This window comes from Primulina huaijiensis, chromosome 6 (genome assembly GCF_012295235.1).
Source record: "Primulina huaijiensis isolate GDHJ02 chromosome 6, ASM1229523v2, whole genome shotgun sequence".
NCBI lineage: Eukaryota > Viridiplantae > Streptophyta > Magnoliopsida > Lamiales > Gesneriaceae > Primulina > Primulina huaijiensis.
Window position 1 is genome coordinate 15,870,957 of NC_133311.1, and position 16,043 is coordinate 15,886,999.

At 36.9% G+C, this 16,043-nt stretch overlaps 1 protein-coding gene across 1 annotated transcript; it reads left to right on the forward strand.

Moving 5' to 3' along the window:
- The first annotated feature begins 13,882 nt into the window (after window positions 1-13,882).
- LOC140978675 (uncharacterized) lies at window positions 13,883-15,993 on the forward strand. The gene is made up of 5 exons (XM_073443871.1): window positions 13,883-14,231; window positions 14,681-14,751; window positions 14,863-15,038; window positions 15,299-15,407; window positions 15,499-15,993. The coding sequence occupies exons 1-5, from the start codon at window positions 13,961-13,963 to the stop codon at window positions 15,799-15,801; spliced, it is 930 nt and encodes a 309-aa protein (XP_073299972.1). The 5' UTR covers window positions 13,883-13,960; the 3' UTR covers window positions 15,802-15,993.
- The last annotated feature ends 50 nt before the right edge of the window (window positions 15,994-16,043 follow it).

The window sequence follows — 16,043 nt, forward strand, 5'->3', positions numbered from 1 at the left end:
GGTTCGGGTGCATGCATTGTGTGTTTTTGTAATCGTGGTTTTTTTTTCGTTTTTTTAGTTTCATCGTGTTATTTTTATATAGTTTCATCAATTTTTATAATTAGTTTGTAGGATAAGGATAATTTTGTAATTAGATAAAATAAAGATAGGATGAACATATTTAAAATTAACAGGGCAATATGATAGTTTCAAAATTGGTCATAGTCATTTATGACCAATTTTGTGTATATTATCTTTCAAATTTAAGAGAAAATGATTTTTTTGTCCACTGACTTGTCCAATTTTGGTATATTAATTAGGCAAAATTTGGTTTTGATATACTAACTTTTAACTTTTAACTTTCAACTATTTTATTATAATTGTTGACTTGTCATCTGAAAATTCAGATATTTCTGATGTCACATCAGTAATTTTTTATGTTGTGTCAGCATTTTCAGTGCTACATCAACAATTAGATCAAAATAGCTAAAAATTAAAAGTTAATGTATGAAAGCTAAACTTTGAAAATTTAAAGGACGAAAACAGAAATTTAAACCCAATGTTTAAAATGTGCATTGAGATATATACAATTTTATTGCATTACATGATGAAATCCAATTTGTAGATGATTTCAATTTCTATCGTACAAGGTTTGTGCAAATACAAATTAATATAATTTTTATACATGTTTTTAATACATAATAATTATATTTCTCAATAAATTCAATGTTGTAATTATCCAATATGTTTTCAATTATTCATAAAATATACAAGCTTAAACATTCCAATATGAGAATATTCGTGTCACGAAGAATATTCCTAGTTCATGAAGTGTTCACCGAATGGTCTCAAATTTCATATTTTACTTAAATTTTATGGACAAGTAAATTTCTCGTAATTTTGTCTTAAACGCATATGACTATCTCAGGCTTAATTACAATATATTTAGCCAAATATGATCTTCCATTCAACTGAGTTTCGAATCAATATCGATATAAGAACAAATTAATTAGCGTTTCTATTGGTAGGATCGAGCGTTTTCCATATTAGTTTTTAGTCTGTTGGTCCCACTTGCGGTAATTCGAGATAATAAAACCCGAAAATAAAGAATAAACTGAACACCGAGATTTACGTGGAAAACCCCTAAAAATTATTAGGGTAAAAACCACAGGCAAGATGAAAAGAATTTCCACTATAATATTTTGTGGTGTACAACTCACTCACTGTGTTTCCAAAGAGAACACACACTCTCTTCATACAGGAGAACAAACATCTCACAAATATTATAGAATATTATAAGATGAGAGAAAACTCGAAGAAGGGATGATTTCAGAATGAAGGAATGGAGCTCTATTTATAGAGCCTCCTGACCGTGTGAACACGCGTTAAAAACGCGTTATCTGAATTTCCACGACATTTCCTTGCCAACCCACGTTTTGCTTCATCTTCACATTATTCTGTCAATAATGCACCTATGGCCCCATTTGACTATTCTACCGATATTTCTCCCACTTGAAGATTTGATTGAGAATCAAACACATCTCCACACATCCTTTCAATCTTACCATTCCCTGCTGCTTACGTTTTCGCTAGGCCACTTGAGGATCTACACCACTCAAACTTTTCAATGTTCACTGGCTTGGTCAGAAAATCAGTTATGTTGTCCTTTGTATGGATCTTCTGCATATCCACGCTTCCTTCTTCTACTACTTCCCCCACAAAATGAAATTGTACTCCAATGTGTTTTGTCCTAGAATGAAAGGCTAGATTCCTTGCGATGTGCAAGACACTCTGACTGTCACAAAACAAAGGAACATTCTCTTGTTTGTGTCCGATCTCCTCCAATAACCTTTTAATCCATATTGCCTCCTTGCAACCTTGAGTAGCTGCCATGTATTCTGCCTCTGTTGTAGACAACGCCACAACTGTCTGCAGTTTTGAAACCCAGCTTACCGCTCCTCCTGCAAGTGTAAACACATAACCAGTAGTAGATTTCCTCTTATCAGGATCACCAGCATAATCTGAATCAACATAGCCCCTGAGTGTAAAATCCGATCTTCCATAACATAATACAGCATTCGAGGTACCCTTAATGTATCTAAGGATCCTCTTAACAGTGCTCCAATGCTCTCGTCCAGGATTCGCCATATACCGACTAACTGCTCCCACTGCTTGAGCAATGTCCGGTCTTGTACAGATCATAGCGAACATCAAACTCCCCACTGCTGATGCATATGGTACTCGAGATATCTCCACCCTCTCTGCTTCACTGCTAGGACACATCTCGAAGAATAACTTGAAGTTAACAGGAAGAGGGGTCGATATTGGCTTACTATCTTGTATGTTGAAGCGTTGCAAGACTTTCTTCAAATAATTTTTCTGGGAAAGCCAAATCTTTCTGTTACTTCTGTCTCGGTGAACTTGCATCCCTAGAATCTTGTTTGCTGGTCCCAAGTCCTTCATATCAAATTTCCTAGCCAACTGTGCCTTTAATCCTTGGACCTGATCTTTGTTGGGGCCTGCTACCAACATGTCGTCCACATACAACAGCAAAATAATATAATCATCACCAGACCTCTTGAAATACGTACAAGGGTCTGCACTCAGTCTGTTGTATCCAAGGCTCATGATATAGAAATCAAATCTCTTGTACCAACACCTCGGCGCCTGTTTGAGACCGTACAGAGATTTGTTCAACCTGCAAACCAAGTTCTCTTTGCTTTTTTCCGCAAAACCTTCTGGCTGGAGCATATAGATTTCTTCTTCAAGATCTCCATGAAGAAATGCCGTTTTTACATCTAGCTGTTCTAGATGTAGTCAAACACCGCACACAATGCCAGCACCACTCTGACTGTTGTAAGCCGAACCACAGGAGAAAATATCTCATTGAAGTCAATACCTTCTTTCTGAGCATACCCTTTTACGACCAATCTAGCACGATACCGCTCCACTTGATTATTGCCATCACGCTTGATCTTATAGACCCATCTGTTTTCAATGGCTTTCCTTCCTCGTGGTAGTGTAACAAGATCCCAAGTTTTATTCATGTCTAATGCCTCAAACTCTTCTTGCATTGCTATCATCCATAAGGATACATCCGAGCTTTGAGTAGCCTTGTGAAAACTCGATCGCTCACCATCTTCTGATAATAGACAATATGCAATATTGCTTTCAGTGACATAATCTGAAAGCCAACCTGGTGGTCTTCTGTCTCGAGTTGACTGCCTCACATTGGAAACTTCAGACTCAACTTGTTCTTGTTCTTCGTGCTCTGGTACTGCTTCACAAGAAACTTGACCTTCGTTCGTCTTATTTTCCACCTGAAATATAGTAGTTTCTGAATTCTGTGTGCCTTTGTCTCCCTTTACTTTATCTTCCTCGAAGATAACATCTATGCTGATGAGAAGCTTGTGAACAGTAGGATCCCACAAGCGAAACCCCTTAACTCCATCAGCATAACCCAAGAAGATACATTTTCTGGATTTCGAATCCAGCTTCGATCTTTCTTGCTCATTGTACAGAACGTACACATGACTTCCAAATGTATGCAAATGAGAATAATCTGTCGGCTTCCCAGTCCACATCTCCATCGGAGTCTTCAGATCAATCGCCACTGAAGGAGAACGATTGATAATATAACAAGCGGTTTTGACTGCTTCTGCCCAAAATGACTTTTCTAGACCCGCAGTCCTCAACATAGCTCTTGTTCTGTCCAACAAGGTTCTGTTCATCCGCTCCGCCACTCCATTCTGTTGAGGTGTGTAAGCCGTNAAAAACCACAGGCAAGATGAAAAGAATTTCCACTATAATATTTTGTGGTGTACAACTCACTCACTGTGTTTCCAAAGAGAACACACACTCTCTTCATACAGGAGAACAAACATCTCACAAATATTATAGAATATTATAAGATGAGAGAAAACTCGAAGAAGGGATGATTTCAGAATGAAGGAATGGAGCTCTATTTATAGAGCCTCCTGACCGTGTGAACACGCGTTAAAAACGCGTTATCTGAATTTCCACGACATTTCCTTGCCAACCCACGTTTTGCTTCATCTTCACATTATTCTGTCAATAATGCACCTATGGCCCCATTTGACTATTCTACCGATATTTCTCCCACTTGAAGATTTGATTGAGAATCAAACACATCTCCACACATCCTTTCAATCTTACCATTCCCTGCTGCTTACGTTTTCGCTAGGCCACTTGAGGATCTACACCACTCAAACTTTTCAATGTTCACTGGCTTGGTCAGAAAATCAGTTATGTTGTCCTTTGTATGGATCTTCTGCATATCCACGCTTCCTTCTTCTACTACTTCCCCCACAAAATGAAATTGTACTCCAATGTGTTTTGTCCTAGAATGAAAGGCTAGATTCCTTGCGATGTGCAAGACACTCTGACTGTCACAAAACAAAGAACATTCTCTTGTTTGTGTCCGATCTCCTCCAATCACCTTTTAATCCATATTGCCTCCTTGCAACCTTGAGTAGCTGCCATGTATTCTGCCTCTGTTGTAGACAACGCCACAACTGTCTGCAGTTTTGAAACCCAGCTTACCGCTCCTCCTGCAAGTGTAAACACATAACCAGTAGTAGATTTCCTCTTATCAGGATCACCAGCATAATCTGAATCAACATAGCCCCTGAGTGTAAAATCCGATCTTCCATAACATAATACAGCATTCGAGGTACCCTTAATGTATCTAAGGATCCTCTTAACAGTGCTCCAATGCTCTCGTCCAGGATTCGCCATATACCGACTAACTGCTCCCACTGCTTGAGCAATGTCCGGTCTTGTACAGATCATAGCGAACATCAAACTCCCCACTGCTGATGCATATGGTACTCGAGATATCTCCACCCTCTCTGCTTCACTGCTAGGACACATCTCGAAGAATAACTTGAAGTTAACAGGAAGAGGGGTCGATATTGGCTTACTATCTTGTATGTTGAAGCGTTACAAGACTTTCTTCAAATAATTTTTCTGGGAAAGCCAAATCTTTCTGTTACTTCTGTCTCGGTGAACTTGCATCCCTAGAATCTTGTTTGCTGGTCCCAAGTCCTTCATATCAAATTTCCTAGCCAACTGTGCCTTTAATCCTTGGACCTGATCTTTGTTGGGGCCTGCTACCAACATGTCGTCCACATACAACAGCAAAATAATATAATCATCACCAGACCTCTTGAAATACGTACAAGGGTTTGCACTCAGTCTGTTGTATCCAAGGCTCATGATATAGAAATCAAATCTCTTGTACCAACACCTCGGCGCCTGTTTGAGACCGTACAGAGATTTGTTCAACCTGCAAACCAAGTTCTCTTTGCTTTTTTCCGCAAAACCTTCTGGCTGGAGCATATAGATTTCTTCTTCAAGATCTCCATGAAGAAATGCCGTTTTTACATCTAGCTGTTCTAGATGTAGTCAAACACCGCACACAATGCCAGCACCACTCTGACTGTTGTAAGCCGAACCACAGGAGAAAATATCCCATTGAAGTCGATACCTTCTTTCTGAGCATACCCTTTTACGACCAATCTAGCACGATACCGCTCCACTTGATTATTGCCATCACGCTTGATCTTATAGACCCATCTGTTTTCAATGGCTTTCCTTCCTCGTGGTAGTGTAACAAGATCCCAAGTTTTATTCATGTCTAATGCCTCAAACTCTTCTTGCATTGCTATCATCCATAAGGATACATCCGAGCTTTGAGTAGCCTTGTGAAAACTCGATCGCTCACCATCTTCTGATAATAGACAATATGCAATATTGCTTTCAGTGACATAATCTGAAAGCCAACCTGGTGGTCTTCTGTCTCGAGTTGACTGCCTCACATTGGAAACTTCAGACTCAACTTGTTCTTGTTCTTCGTGCTCTGGTACTGCTTCACAAGAAACTTGACCTTCGTTCGTCTTATTTTCCACCTGAAATATAGTAGTTTCTGAATTCTGTGTGCCTTTGTCTCCCTTTACTTTATCTTCCTCGAAGATAACATCTATGCTGATGAGAAGCTTGTGAACAGTAGGATCCCACAAGCGAAACCCCTTAACTCCATCAGCATAACCCAAGAAGATACATTTTCTGGATTTCGAATCCAGCTTCGATCTTTCTTGCTCATTGTACAGAACGTACACATGACTTCCAAATGTATGCAAATGAGAATAATCTGTCGGCTTCCCAGTCCACATCTCCATCGGAGTCTTCAGATCAATCGCCACTGAAGGAGAACGATTGATAATATAACAAGCGGTTTTGACTGCTTCTGCCCAAAATGACTTTTCTAGACCCGCAGTCCTCAACATAGCTCTTGTTCTGTCCAACAAGGTTCTGTTCATCCGCTCCGCCACTCCATTCTGTTGAGGTGTGTAAGCCGTCGTGAATTATCTTTTGATGTCCTCATGTTGACAAAATGCATCAAACTCGTCACTGGTATATTCTCCTCCATTGTCAGTCCTCAGACACTTGATTTTCTTTTCTGAATCAAGTTCAACCCGCGCTTTGAAATCTATGAAGATCTGGAAAGCATCTGATTTCTTCTTGATTGGATACACCCAACATCTCCTAGAGAAATCATCAATGAACGAGACAAAGTATCTCGCTCCTCCTAGGGATACAACCAGTGCTTGCCAAACATCCGAATGAATCAGCTCCAATATGCTTTTACTCCTGGTAGTAGAAGTGCCAAATTTTAATCTGTGTTGTTTACTGGTAACACAATGCTCACAAAATGGTAGTGACACTTTTGTAAGTCCCGGCAACAGCTTCCGTTCTGAGAGAATTTTCAACCCCTGTTCTGACATATGCCCGAGCTTTCTATGCCATAACACTGTTAATTCTTTTCCTGAACCATTTGATGCAACAGCTAGTTCTGCCTCTTTGTGTGTTTCTCCCAAAAGTACATACAGATCTGCAGAAACCTTTTCCACCTTCATAACCACAAGCACGCCTTTCACAATTTTCATGATCCCGTTCTCGATCCGAGTTTTGCACCCGATGTCATCCAATTGCCCCAATGACAAAAGATTTTTCGTCAGTCCTTTCACATGTCGTACCTCCTGTATGGTGCGAATGGTGCCATCAAACATTTTAATTTTGATAGTACCGACTCCAGCGATTTCCAAGGCATGATCGTTTCTCATGAATACAGATCCTCCTGAGACTGGTTCATAATGATCAAACCATTCTCTCCGAGACGTCATGTGCCACGTCGCTCCTGAATCCATAATCCATGTATCACAAAATTTGTGCATGTCTTCTGCAACAGTTGCTGCTTCGCTGAATAATATTTCACCACTGCCTGAAGTACTGGCCACATTTCCTTGAGAACTCTTCTCGATACTCGTACTCTCTTTCTTGAAGTGCCCTTTACCGCCACATTTAAAACAATAAATATTTTTCTTCTTACTTCTCGATTTTGATCTACCTCGTCTTTGGCTCCCACTAGAGTCACGGTCCGTAAATCTTCCTCTTATCATCGGTAAAGCCTCCGTCTGCTTCGATGTTACCAACCTATCTTCCTTATTCTTGCGCTGGCTTTCTTCACCGAGAACCGCAGTTAAGACATCGTCGAATCTTAGAAAGCTCATAAGAATATTGTTGGTAATGTTGATGATAAGTTGATCATATGAATCTGGTAGACTTTGAAGTAGAAGCTCCGCACGTTTATTTTCCCCTATTTTATGCCCCATGGAAGTGAGTTGGGCAAATAGAGTATTCAGTGTGTTGATATGGTCGGTCATCGATGAAGATTCCACCATCCGAAGAGTATAAAGCCATCTCTTTAGGAAAATCATGTTGTGTAGCGACTTGACCTCATACATCTTTGTCAGAGTATTCCAGATAACTTTGGCTGTTTTTATCTCAGAGATACTTGACAAAACTTCGTCTGCTATAGCCAAGTGTAAATTGGCAACAGCATTGTCATTCATCTCATTCCACTTTCCATCATCCGTAATCTCCACCGGTCTATCTCCAATAGTCGCCAAGCAATTCTCCTTTCTTAAAACTGCTTGTATCTTTATTTTCCACAGCATAAAATTGTTTCCGTTGAACTTTGCTATCTCGTACCTTCCCGCCATTATGTCTACAACAATTTTAGTAGACTGAACAAAATAATCCCGCCTTAAATAAAAAATCTCAAAAAATCTTTTTTGATGTGGAAGATCAGTCTAGGCTGCAACCACAGAGCATACTCAGAATTTTAAGAAATTTTAAACCAAGGCTCTGATACCACTTGTTGGTCCCACTTGCGGTAATTCGAGATAATAAAATTCGAAAATAAAGAATAAACTGAACACCGAGATTTACGTGGAAAACCCCTAAAAATTATTAGGGTAAAAACCACGGGCAAGATGAAAAGAATTTCCACTATAATATTTTGTGGTGTACAACTCACTCACTGTGTTTCCAAAGAGAACACACACTCTCTTCATACAGGAGAACAAACATCTCACAAATATTATAGAATATTATAAGATGAGAGAAAACTCGAAGAAGGGATGATTTCAGAATGAAGGAATGGAGCTCTATTTATAGAGCCTCCTGACCGTGTGAACACGCGTTAAAAACGCGTTATCTGAATTTCCATGACATTTCCTTGCCAACCCACGTTTTGCTTCATCTTCACATTATTATGTCAATAATGCACCTATGGCCCCATTTGACTATTCTACCGACATAGTCACCAATCACACCGTACAGTTCGAGAGGGTTTGCTTCGAGTTGACGTCGTCCTTACAAACCAATACAAGTTTTTTCAATGTACTTATGTCCTCACTCACATGCTCTTTGAGAAAACTTCTCGGAGTTCACCTATCCCAGAATCATTCCATGTCAAGAATACTTAACTTTGAAAATTTAAATTTATGAGCTTTCGAAAAGAAGATACAACTTATTAGTATGAGTAAAACCTACAATTCTTTTAAGCTCTCTGATATGGTGTGTGGACCTGTAGTAGTTCATTCATGTTTCCTTCACCTAGATGTCTCGTTAAGAGCTGCACTTTGTTCGTGCTACCTCTTAACTCTGACGATCACTCCCTGTCAGCCATCATCGAAACCCGGGATACACATGACCTCCAACCTTTGCTTGGTTAATCACCACAAAACTTAGTAAGCTAATCGCCAATATTCCATTTCTTTCATAACGGACACATTTATTGTACCCCAACATTTTCTGTGTTTATCTCATTACTCTGTGTGTGCACGGTTAATTGTTGTTGCTCGTGAATGTGTGCTATTCATTATTCATCCAACCAGGATTAGTTGAATGATGTGATTAACAAGGAAGTTAGATTAATAGTATCATAATTATGATTGAAAATGTGTTATTATTTTCATTAATTGTTCATTAAATTCGGATTAATTATTAAATTTAGATTTATTTTGAAGGATATTAAATATAGATTCAGGTAGAATTTCGGTACTTTATGGTTATTATCGTGGAGGACTTTTATTTGTGAGTTCATTAATATTCCCTCGTGTTCCTTCATTTTTTTTCTAAGTTCTAGGGGTTTTAGGTTGTTTCACTGCATAATTATGGTTGAAATTGTTATCGTGTCATTCATTGTTCATTCAATCAATCAATCCAGATTAATTACTCTCTTCGTCCAATATATTTAAGTTTGTGTGTGTTCTAAGGGTTAGTAGGTAACTGTTGTGGTGAAATAATTGTTCCCGCTGGGTAGAGTAATCAAAACGCGACGCTTGAGCTGCTATACGATTTTAAATATTTGAGTTTCATCCTTACTACCGGTTATAACTTTTAGTGAAACGACAAGCACTCGATCTTACAATTGGTAGTCAATGTTACGCGTTGGATTCTCATTGATTACAAAGAGAGTAATTATCGGAGAGAGATTCTTGGGGTGCAATAATTGTTCATGTTGGCTAGAGTAATCAAAACGTGACACTTGAATTGTTGTACGGTTTAAAATATTTGAATTTCATTGTTACCACCAGCTATAGCTTTGGTAAAGTAACAAACGCTCGTTTTCAGAATAATTCTTGATTTATGGAGATATATTCACCTACAATTTTGAGTAGAATAAGTGCATAAATACATAGTTTCAAAAAACATTTCAGAGCACCACATTAATGGCATTTGTGTTTTCAGTGTTGGACTCCAAACATTTGGTTAATTAACAACATTTGTATTGATTTCAGAGCTGTGTATGCCTTCATTTCCCACCATTATTTTCGTTCCTTTTTGTGGTGCATAAGTAATATTCTATCCTTGTGCAAAAAAAAATAATATTCTATCCAAAGAATTCCTAATGCCACAAACAAAGCATTTTTTCATACTTCACTAAATTTGACATTACATCATCTATAATATTGATTGACTATTCATCCTTGTATATTTTTTTTATAAAATTCCATGTATTACGAACATGTAATCAATACAAATTTTGGTACAAATGATGAGATTCAACGTCCTCACATTATTTTAGGTTGATTCAATTTTTACAATAATTAGAGTTAAAAAATAATTATTTATTTTCATAATGAATTAAATTAATCAAATATTGTCGAAAATACATGCGACCAAAAAAGAGAGAAATTAAATGACCTTTCAAATTTTATGATAAAATCGATATCCGGTTTTACAGTGGTACTGTTTATTCAAAATGGGGTTTGGGATGCACATGAAGTGAGACCTCATTTTCCACCTGTTGCAGCAGAAGTCATACTTAATACTTTTTTGAATCGACAAGGAAGTGAGGACATTTGTTATTGGAAAGACAGCAAAGACGGAAAATATTAGGTTAAAACCGGATATCTTTCGAAAATTACATGTACGGCTCCCCCACCGTTTCAATCGAATCATCTGCATCAAGATTGGAGGAAAAGAATCTGGATTATTAACCTCCCACCCAAGGTACGCATTTTCTTTGGTGTGCTTCGAAAAATTTCATTCCGGCTTCGATGAATTTACTAACTCATCATGTTCCAGTTAATGGTCGTTGTGATTTGTGTAAATTATCTTATGCTATCACATGGCATGTTTTGTTCTTTTGTCCTAATATTAAAGAAGTGTGGAAGCCTACTGCATTTTGGGAAGTGATGAAACAATTTAGGGGAGCTGATTTCATTGAGCTTGCATACACTACAAGAAAAATGACATAAGACAACGGTTAAAAACCGTTGTCGTATCCATTTTAAAACTGTTATTAAAGCCCCTGTGGTTAAAGGGTACGCTCAAAGACAACGATTTTTGTAGCAAAATTTGCGACTGTTATTGAAAACCCGTTTTAAACCAAATCATCAACAACCGTCGCTAATAGCGACGGTTTATATACCGTCGCTAAAATAAACGACGATTTATATAACATCGTCGCTAAAGTTAGCGACCGTTTATTCATAAAGTCCGTCGCTAATTAGCGACGGTTAATTCATAATTTCCGTCGATAATGTTTTCAGTAAAATAAAAAAAAATTACTTTTAATAATTTAACAAATCTAAAAAAATGACAATAAATTACAATTCCACAATCCTAACATTATTCGTGAACTTATTTAATACAAAAAATTTATCAAAAAATATTCATCCTAAATCGAAATTAAAATATTGTAAGAGAGAAAAAATTTTAAATGTTGTGATGTGGTGTGAATGAAAATAGAACGAAAACACTGATATTTATAGACAAATTGCGACGCTTTTTTCGTTAAACCGTTGCTAGTAGCGACGGTTATTTCAATAAATCGTCGTACATTTAAAATAGCGATGGTTGTATTTAAAAACAGTCGCTAAATTCAGCGACGGTTGTGGTAATCCGTCTCTATATTTAGCGACGGTTTTATAAAATTGTCGCTATTGTTAAAAACGATACGGTTTTACTTGAAACCGTCGCTAACTATAGCGACAGAAATTAACTGTCGCTAAATTTAGCGACAGTTGTAGTCAAAACCGTCGCTAATTTAAAACTAGCGACGGTTTTTACATCCGTAGCGAAATGTAACGACGGATTTATCAAAACCGTCGCTAAATAAAGCAACAGTTTTAATGAAAAGTTGTTGTTTGTCAAAAAAACACGTTAATCGACAACGGTTTTCTAAAACCATTGTCGTATATCCTAAAAAACACGCTAATAGACAACGGTTTAAAACCGTTGTCGTCTTAGCAACCAAAAAACACGCCCATAAAAAATTAGAATTCGAGCTCTTTGTGCTTATGAGTTAGACTTTATGGTCAGAAATTTGTAAAAGTAAGCGTGATGTTCTAGAGCATAGTAGAGAAATTAGAATTGGTTGGGTATACTCCTTGACCGCTTTTCGCCATTATGGTAAGACTTTCTCCACCAGATTAGATTCGGCCAAGATTGTGAGTCATTGTTGGGGCCTCCAGCTCCGAATATCGATGTACATGTAATATCACTCAGACCATCCCTATTTATACCGTCAAGAATGCATTTGAAAAGAAAGAATTCATTTATGCAATTTTACTTTGAGAAACTAAAATTTTTATTACTATTATTATTATTGAGAATAACTCTGAGTGACTCAAGTGTTAATGTAAATAATATTATTGTTACTCGTGGATTAACAGGGGATCATATGCTCTTTATCAATTTTTTTTTATTGTTATTCCATTTTTTATACTCGCTCTCATAAGTCATAGAATATAAAAATACTTAGTAATTTGAGCAACTCAAAATTAATTTTTTTTCCAATTTTATGTTCAAGAATGCACTATATTATTTACACATACTATTTATTCTGTGTTTTATAATTATTTATGACCACTTACATATCACACATAATTTCCCCAACTTTTGAAAAAATGTGCGTTTTATTTTATGAATTTTGATTTTTTGTCACTTTATAGTTATCAAATTTTTGTCAGTAAGGTTATTAAAATTAGGTTTGTATTGATAAATGTGTCCATCAGTTTGCTCTAGTTTGGTTTCCAATGTTTTCCGGCCATCAGTTTGCTCTTATAATAAGTTTTCCCTTTTTCATTTGTGTCCTCGTGAGAGATGATAATTTGAGCAAAACTCATACGGTTCATTAATAAAAATGCCAAAAACAGACCGGTCCGACCTACCTTAGACCGCCATTAAATGATGCGGAGAGGTTGGCCGGTCATTTGGATAGTTGGAAAAACATCAATCAACTAATCTACTGTATGTTGTCGGTTACATGGATCGATCCATCAAAAATTAAATTTTTTTTAAAAAATAAATAAATTTAACAATCAAGACTTAAAATATAATCTTAACATTATAAACAAAAAATTTCAAATAATTGATGAAATTGACTATTCACATCCCTAAAAAATGGATATATTCATAATACCAAATGATATATTTAAAAAATAGACAAAAAATTTTATGAGATCGTCTTACCAATTCAATTTTGTGAAACAAATGTCCAAGCTGACTAGATCCACAAAAAAACATAACGTTTTTTTCAAAAATATTACTTTTTACTGTAAATATGAACTTAATCGATCCATTTTATATTAGACATACTCTAAACAATATTATTAAAAAACTCAACACACGTATACAAATACTTTTTTTTTCTATTAAATATGAGTGAGTATAATTTTTCAAAAAATGTTATCTTTAAAATTTTCAATAACGAGACATAGTCTTTATTATATTATTTATTTCTCAAATAATATAGTACTTTAATTTTTTTTTAGCTCTCCTATTGTAATTTTGATATTATTAGAGACAAAATCACACTTAGCTTAATCACACATATTCAGTAGGAAAAAACTTGTGTGAGACGATCTCACGAGTCGTATTTTATGAGACAGATATCTTATTTTGATCATTCATAAAAAGTATTAATTTTTATGTTAAAAGTATTATTTTTATTGTGAATATCGATAGTGTTGACCCGTCTCACAGATAAATATTCGTGAGATCTTCTCCCACCTACTTCTATTCATAATAAACCCTTGTCCGTGGAGGCACCAACCGCCGCCCTCCGCCGTCGCCACCACCACAACAACCGCCATCAAGAGAGATGAGAAATAAAATTAATGTTGATACGATTCACCGCTTCTTAAAACACAGAGGTTTCAACAAATCTTACACTCGTTCATTCTTCTGTCTTCATATGCGTAATCTTCCAACGCCAGCGAACAAAATAGTTGGCCTTTATCCTTCTTTTTCCACCATCGGAACTCGAAGGATTTCTCTTAAACCCATAATGCATTTCGATTCTTTGACTTCCTTTCGATATTTGAATGCTAATTCTTCCGTCGAGGACGAAACCAGACCAACCTCAGTTGGAGGTAAGCTCATCATTTGATCCTTGTAGCTTGTTTTCGATTGTTCTGATTTTGTTCGCCATATGTTTGACATTTTGACTGTGATAGTGCAATTGCAAGATTTGGGTTTCCTTGTAAAATCACTATTTTACCTCGGCTTTACTTATGAGTGGAAGGAATTATGGCATGCGATGTTCGATTTTTGGCGTGAGTGGAAAAACGATTTATACTTTTTTTCTCTTTTAGAGTCATTGAGAGGGAAGTGAATGTTATTGTGTAGTTTTCATTCTAATGCTTAAAATAAATGGTTTTTGAACTTTTCAGCTGATTATAAGAAATTGATTATGATGATTTAAATTAAATAAAATTTTGATTCTCCTCTAATCTTGGATCATCCTTCGGAATTTTTTTTCCTAATATTTCCTTTGCTACATTTCACATTTTAATGGTACTTTTGCTCGTAATGCGTGAAGCTTTTGAGGATTCTAACGGAGAGGTGGAACCAATTGATCTGTGGGAAGAAGAGGATGAAGCTGAGCCCAAGGTATCGTTTGTTTGTTTTTGTTTTTGTTTTTGTTTTTGTTTTCAAAATTACATATTTCTCTATTCACGTCAGGTATTAGTTGATCAATGATCTTATTATCTCTAAGTTTAGGTTGGTGATGGCGGCGATGGCGGTGGAGTAGTGCTGGAGAATTGCCCTTGGGGTGAAAGAGTTCTATCTATTGCCCAAAGTGTTCTGGAGCGGTTTGGTGAAGATATGGAGCTCTATGCATTCAAAACTTCTCCTCGAGGGTACATTTATGTGAGACTAGACAAACTTTCACATGAGTAAGGCTTATCCCTTCACAAGCTTTATGTTTTCTGTGTCCGACTTGATTATATGAGCATAATTTGTGTACTGGATTCATGTTTTCTTTGAAAATGTTGGTGGTTGGCATCAGTTGTTGTGGACTTGTGGCATATTTTGAAAAGGATGTTCTCGCAAGAAACTTTGCTAGTTGTTTTGACAACCTCTGTTTCCCATTCCAAGTTTCAGAGATTGGTTGATTCAGTTTGATTTCATTTTCCAACGTTGTGTCTTAAATCAGGTATGGGTGCCCTAGTATGGAGGAGATTAAATCGTTCAGTCGTGAATACAAGACTAAATTGGATGAAGTTGGTGCGACAGGAGATATACCCGATGATTTGGCCCTTGAAGTAACACCATCACCTCCATTTTTTTAGAATTGCATTATGCAGCTGAATCTTGTTGAGTTTTCACCTGATTCATCTTTCTTTACTTCTGAAGGTGTCGAGTCCTGGTGCAGAGCGGCTCCTTAAAGTACCTGATGACTTGTTGAGGTTCAGAGATCTGCCAATGGTGGTAAGCTACATTGAATATCCAGATGCCAGCAGCCCGGAAAAGAGTGGTGTATATTTTCTAGACTCCATCGAAGCAGAATCAGGATGCTGCATATGGAAGTTGGCAGATGTAAAGGAAAATAGCGAACCCTCTGCAAAGGGGAGGCCATTGAGCCGTAAGCAGAAAGAATGGCGACTAAAGCAACCATATCATGCAATCAAACAAGTAACTCTTTACGTTTCTCACTAGTGCCCACAATCAAACCCGAACCGCGATTGAAGTGCCGTCTAAGTGAAGCTACAACACCACTCCTCCCTAAGTCATGCTCGTTGACCATCATATTTCTTTCGTTTGCCACACATACACAACCGATGTCGCGGAGCGATTCGTCATGATTTATCTTATAATGTGAGCGCAAGTACATTTGGAATCAATTATATGAAAGGAAGCTCTATATCTACAACTAGTCTTTCATAATTCTTGTTGCAATT

What these genes read in the sequence shown, in the direction of transcription:
- LOC140978675 (XM_073443871.1), top strand. Translation starts at nt 13,961, where the DNA reads ATGAGAAATAAAATTAATGTTGATACGATTCACCGCTTCTTAAAACAC. An exon ending in CAGACCAACCTCAGTTGGAG is followed by an intron (nt 14,232 to 14,680) that starts GTAAGCTCATCA and finishes TAATGCGTGAAG; the next exon opens with CTTTTGAGGATTCTAACGGA. An exon ending in AGGATGAAGCTGAGCCCAAG is followed by an intron (nt 14,752 to 14,862) that starts GTATCGTTTGTT and finishes CTCTAAGTTTAG; the next exon opens with GTTGGTGATGGCGGCGATGG.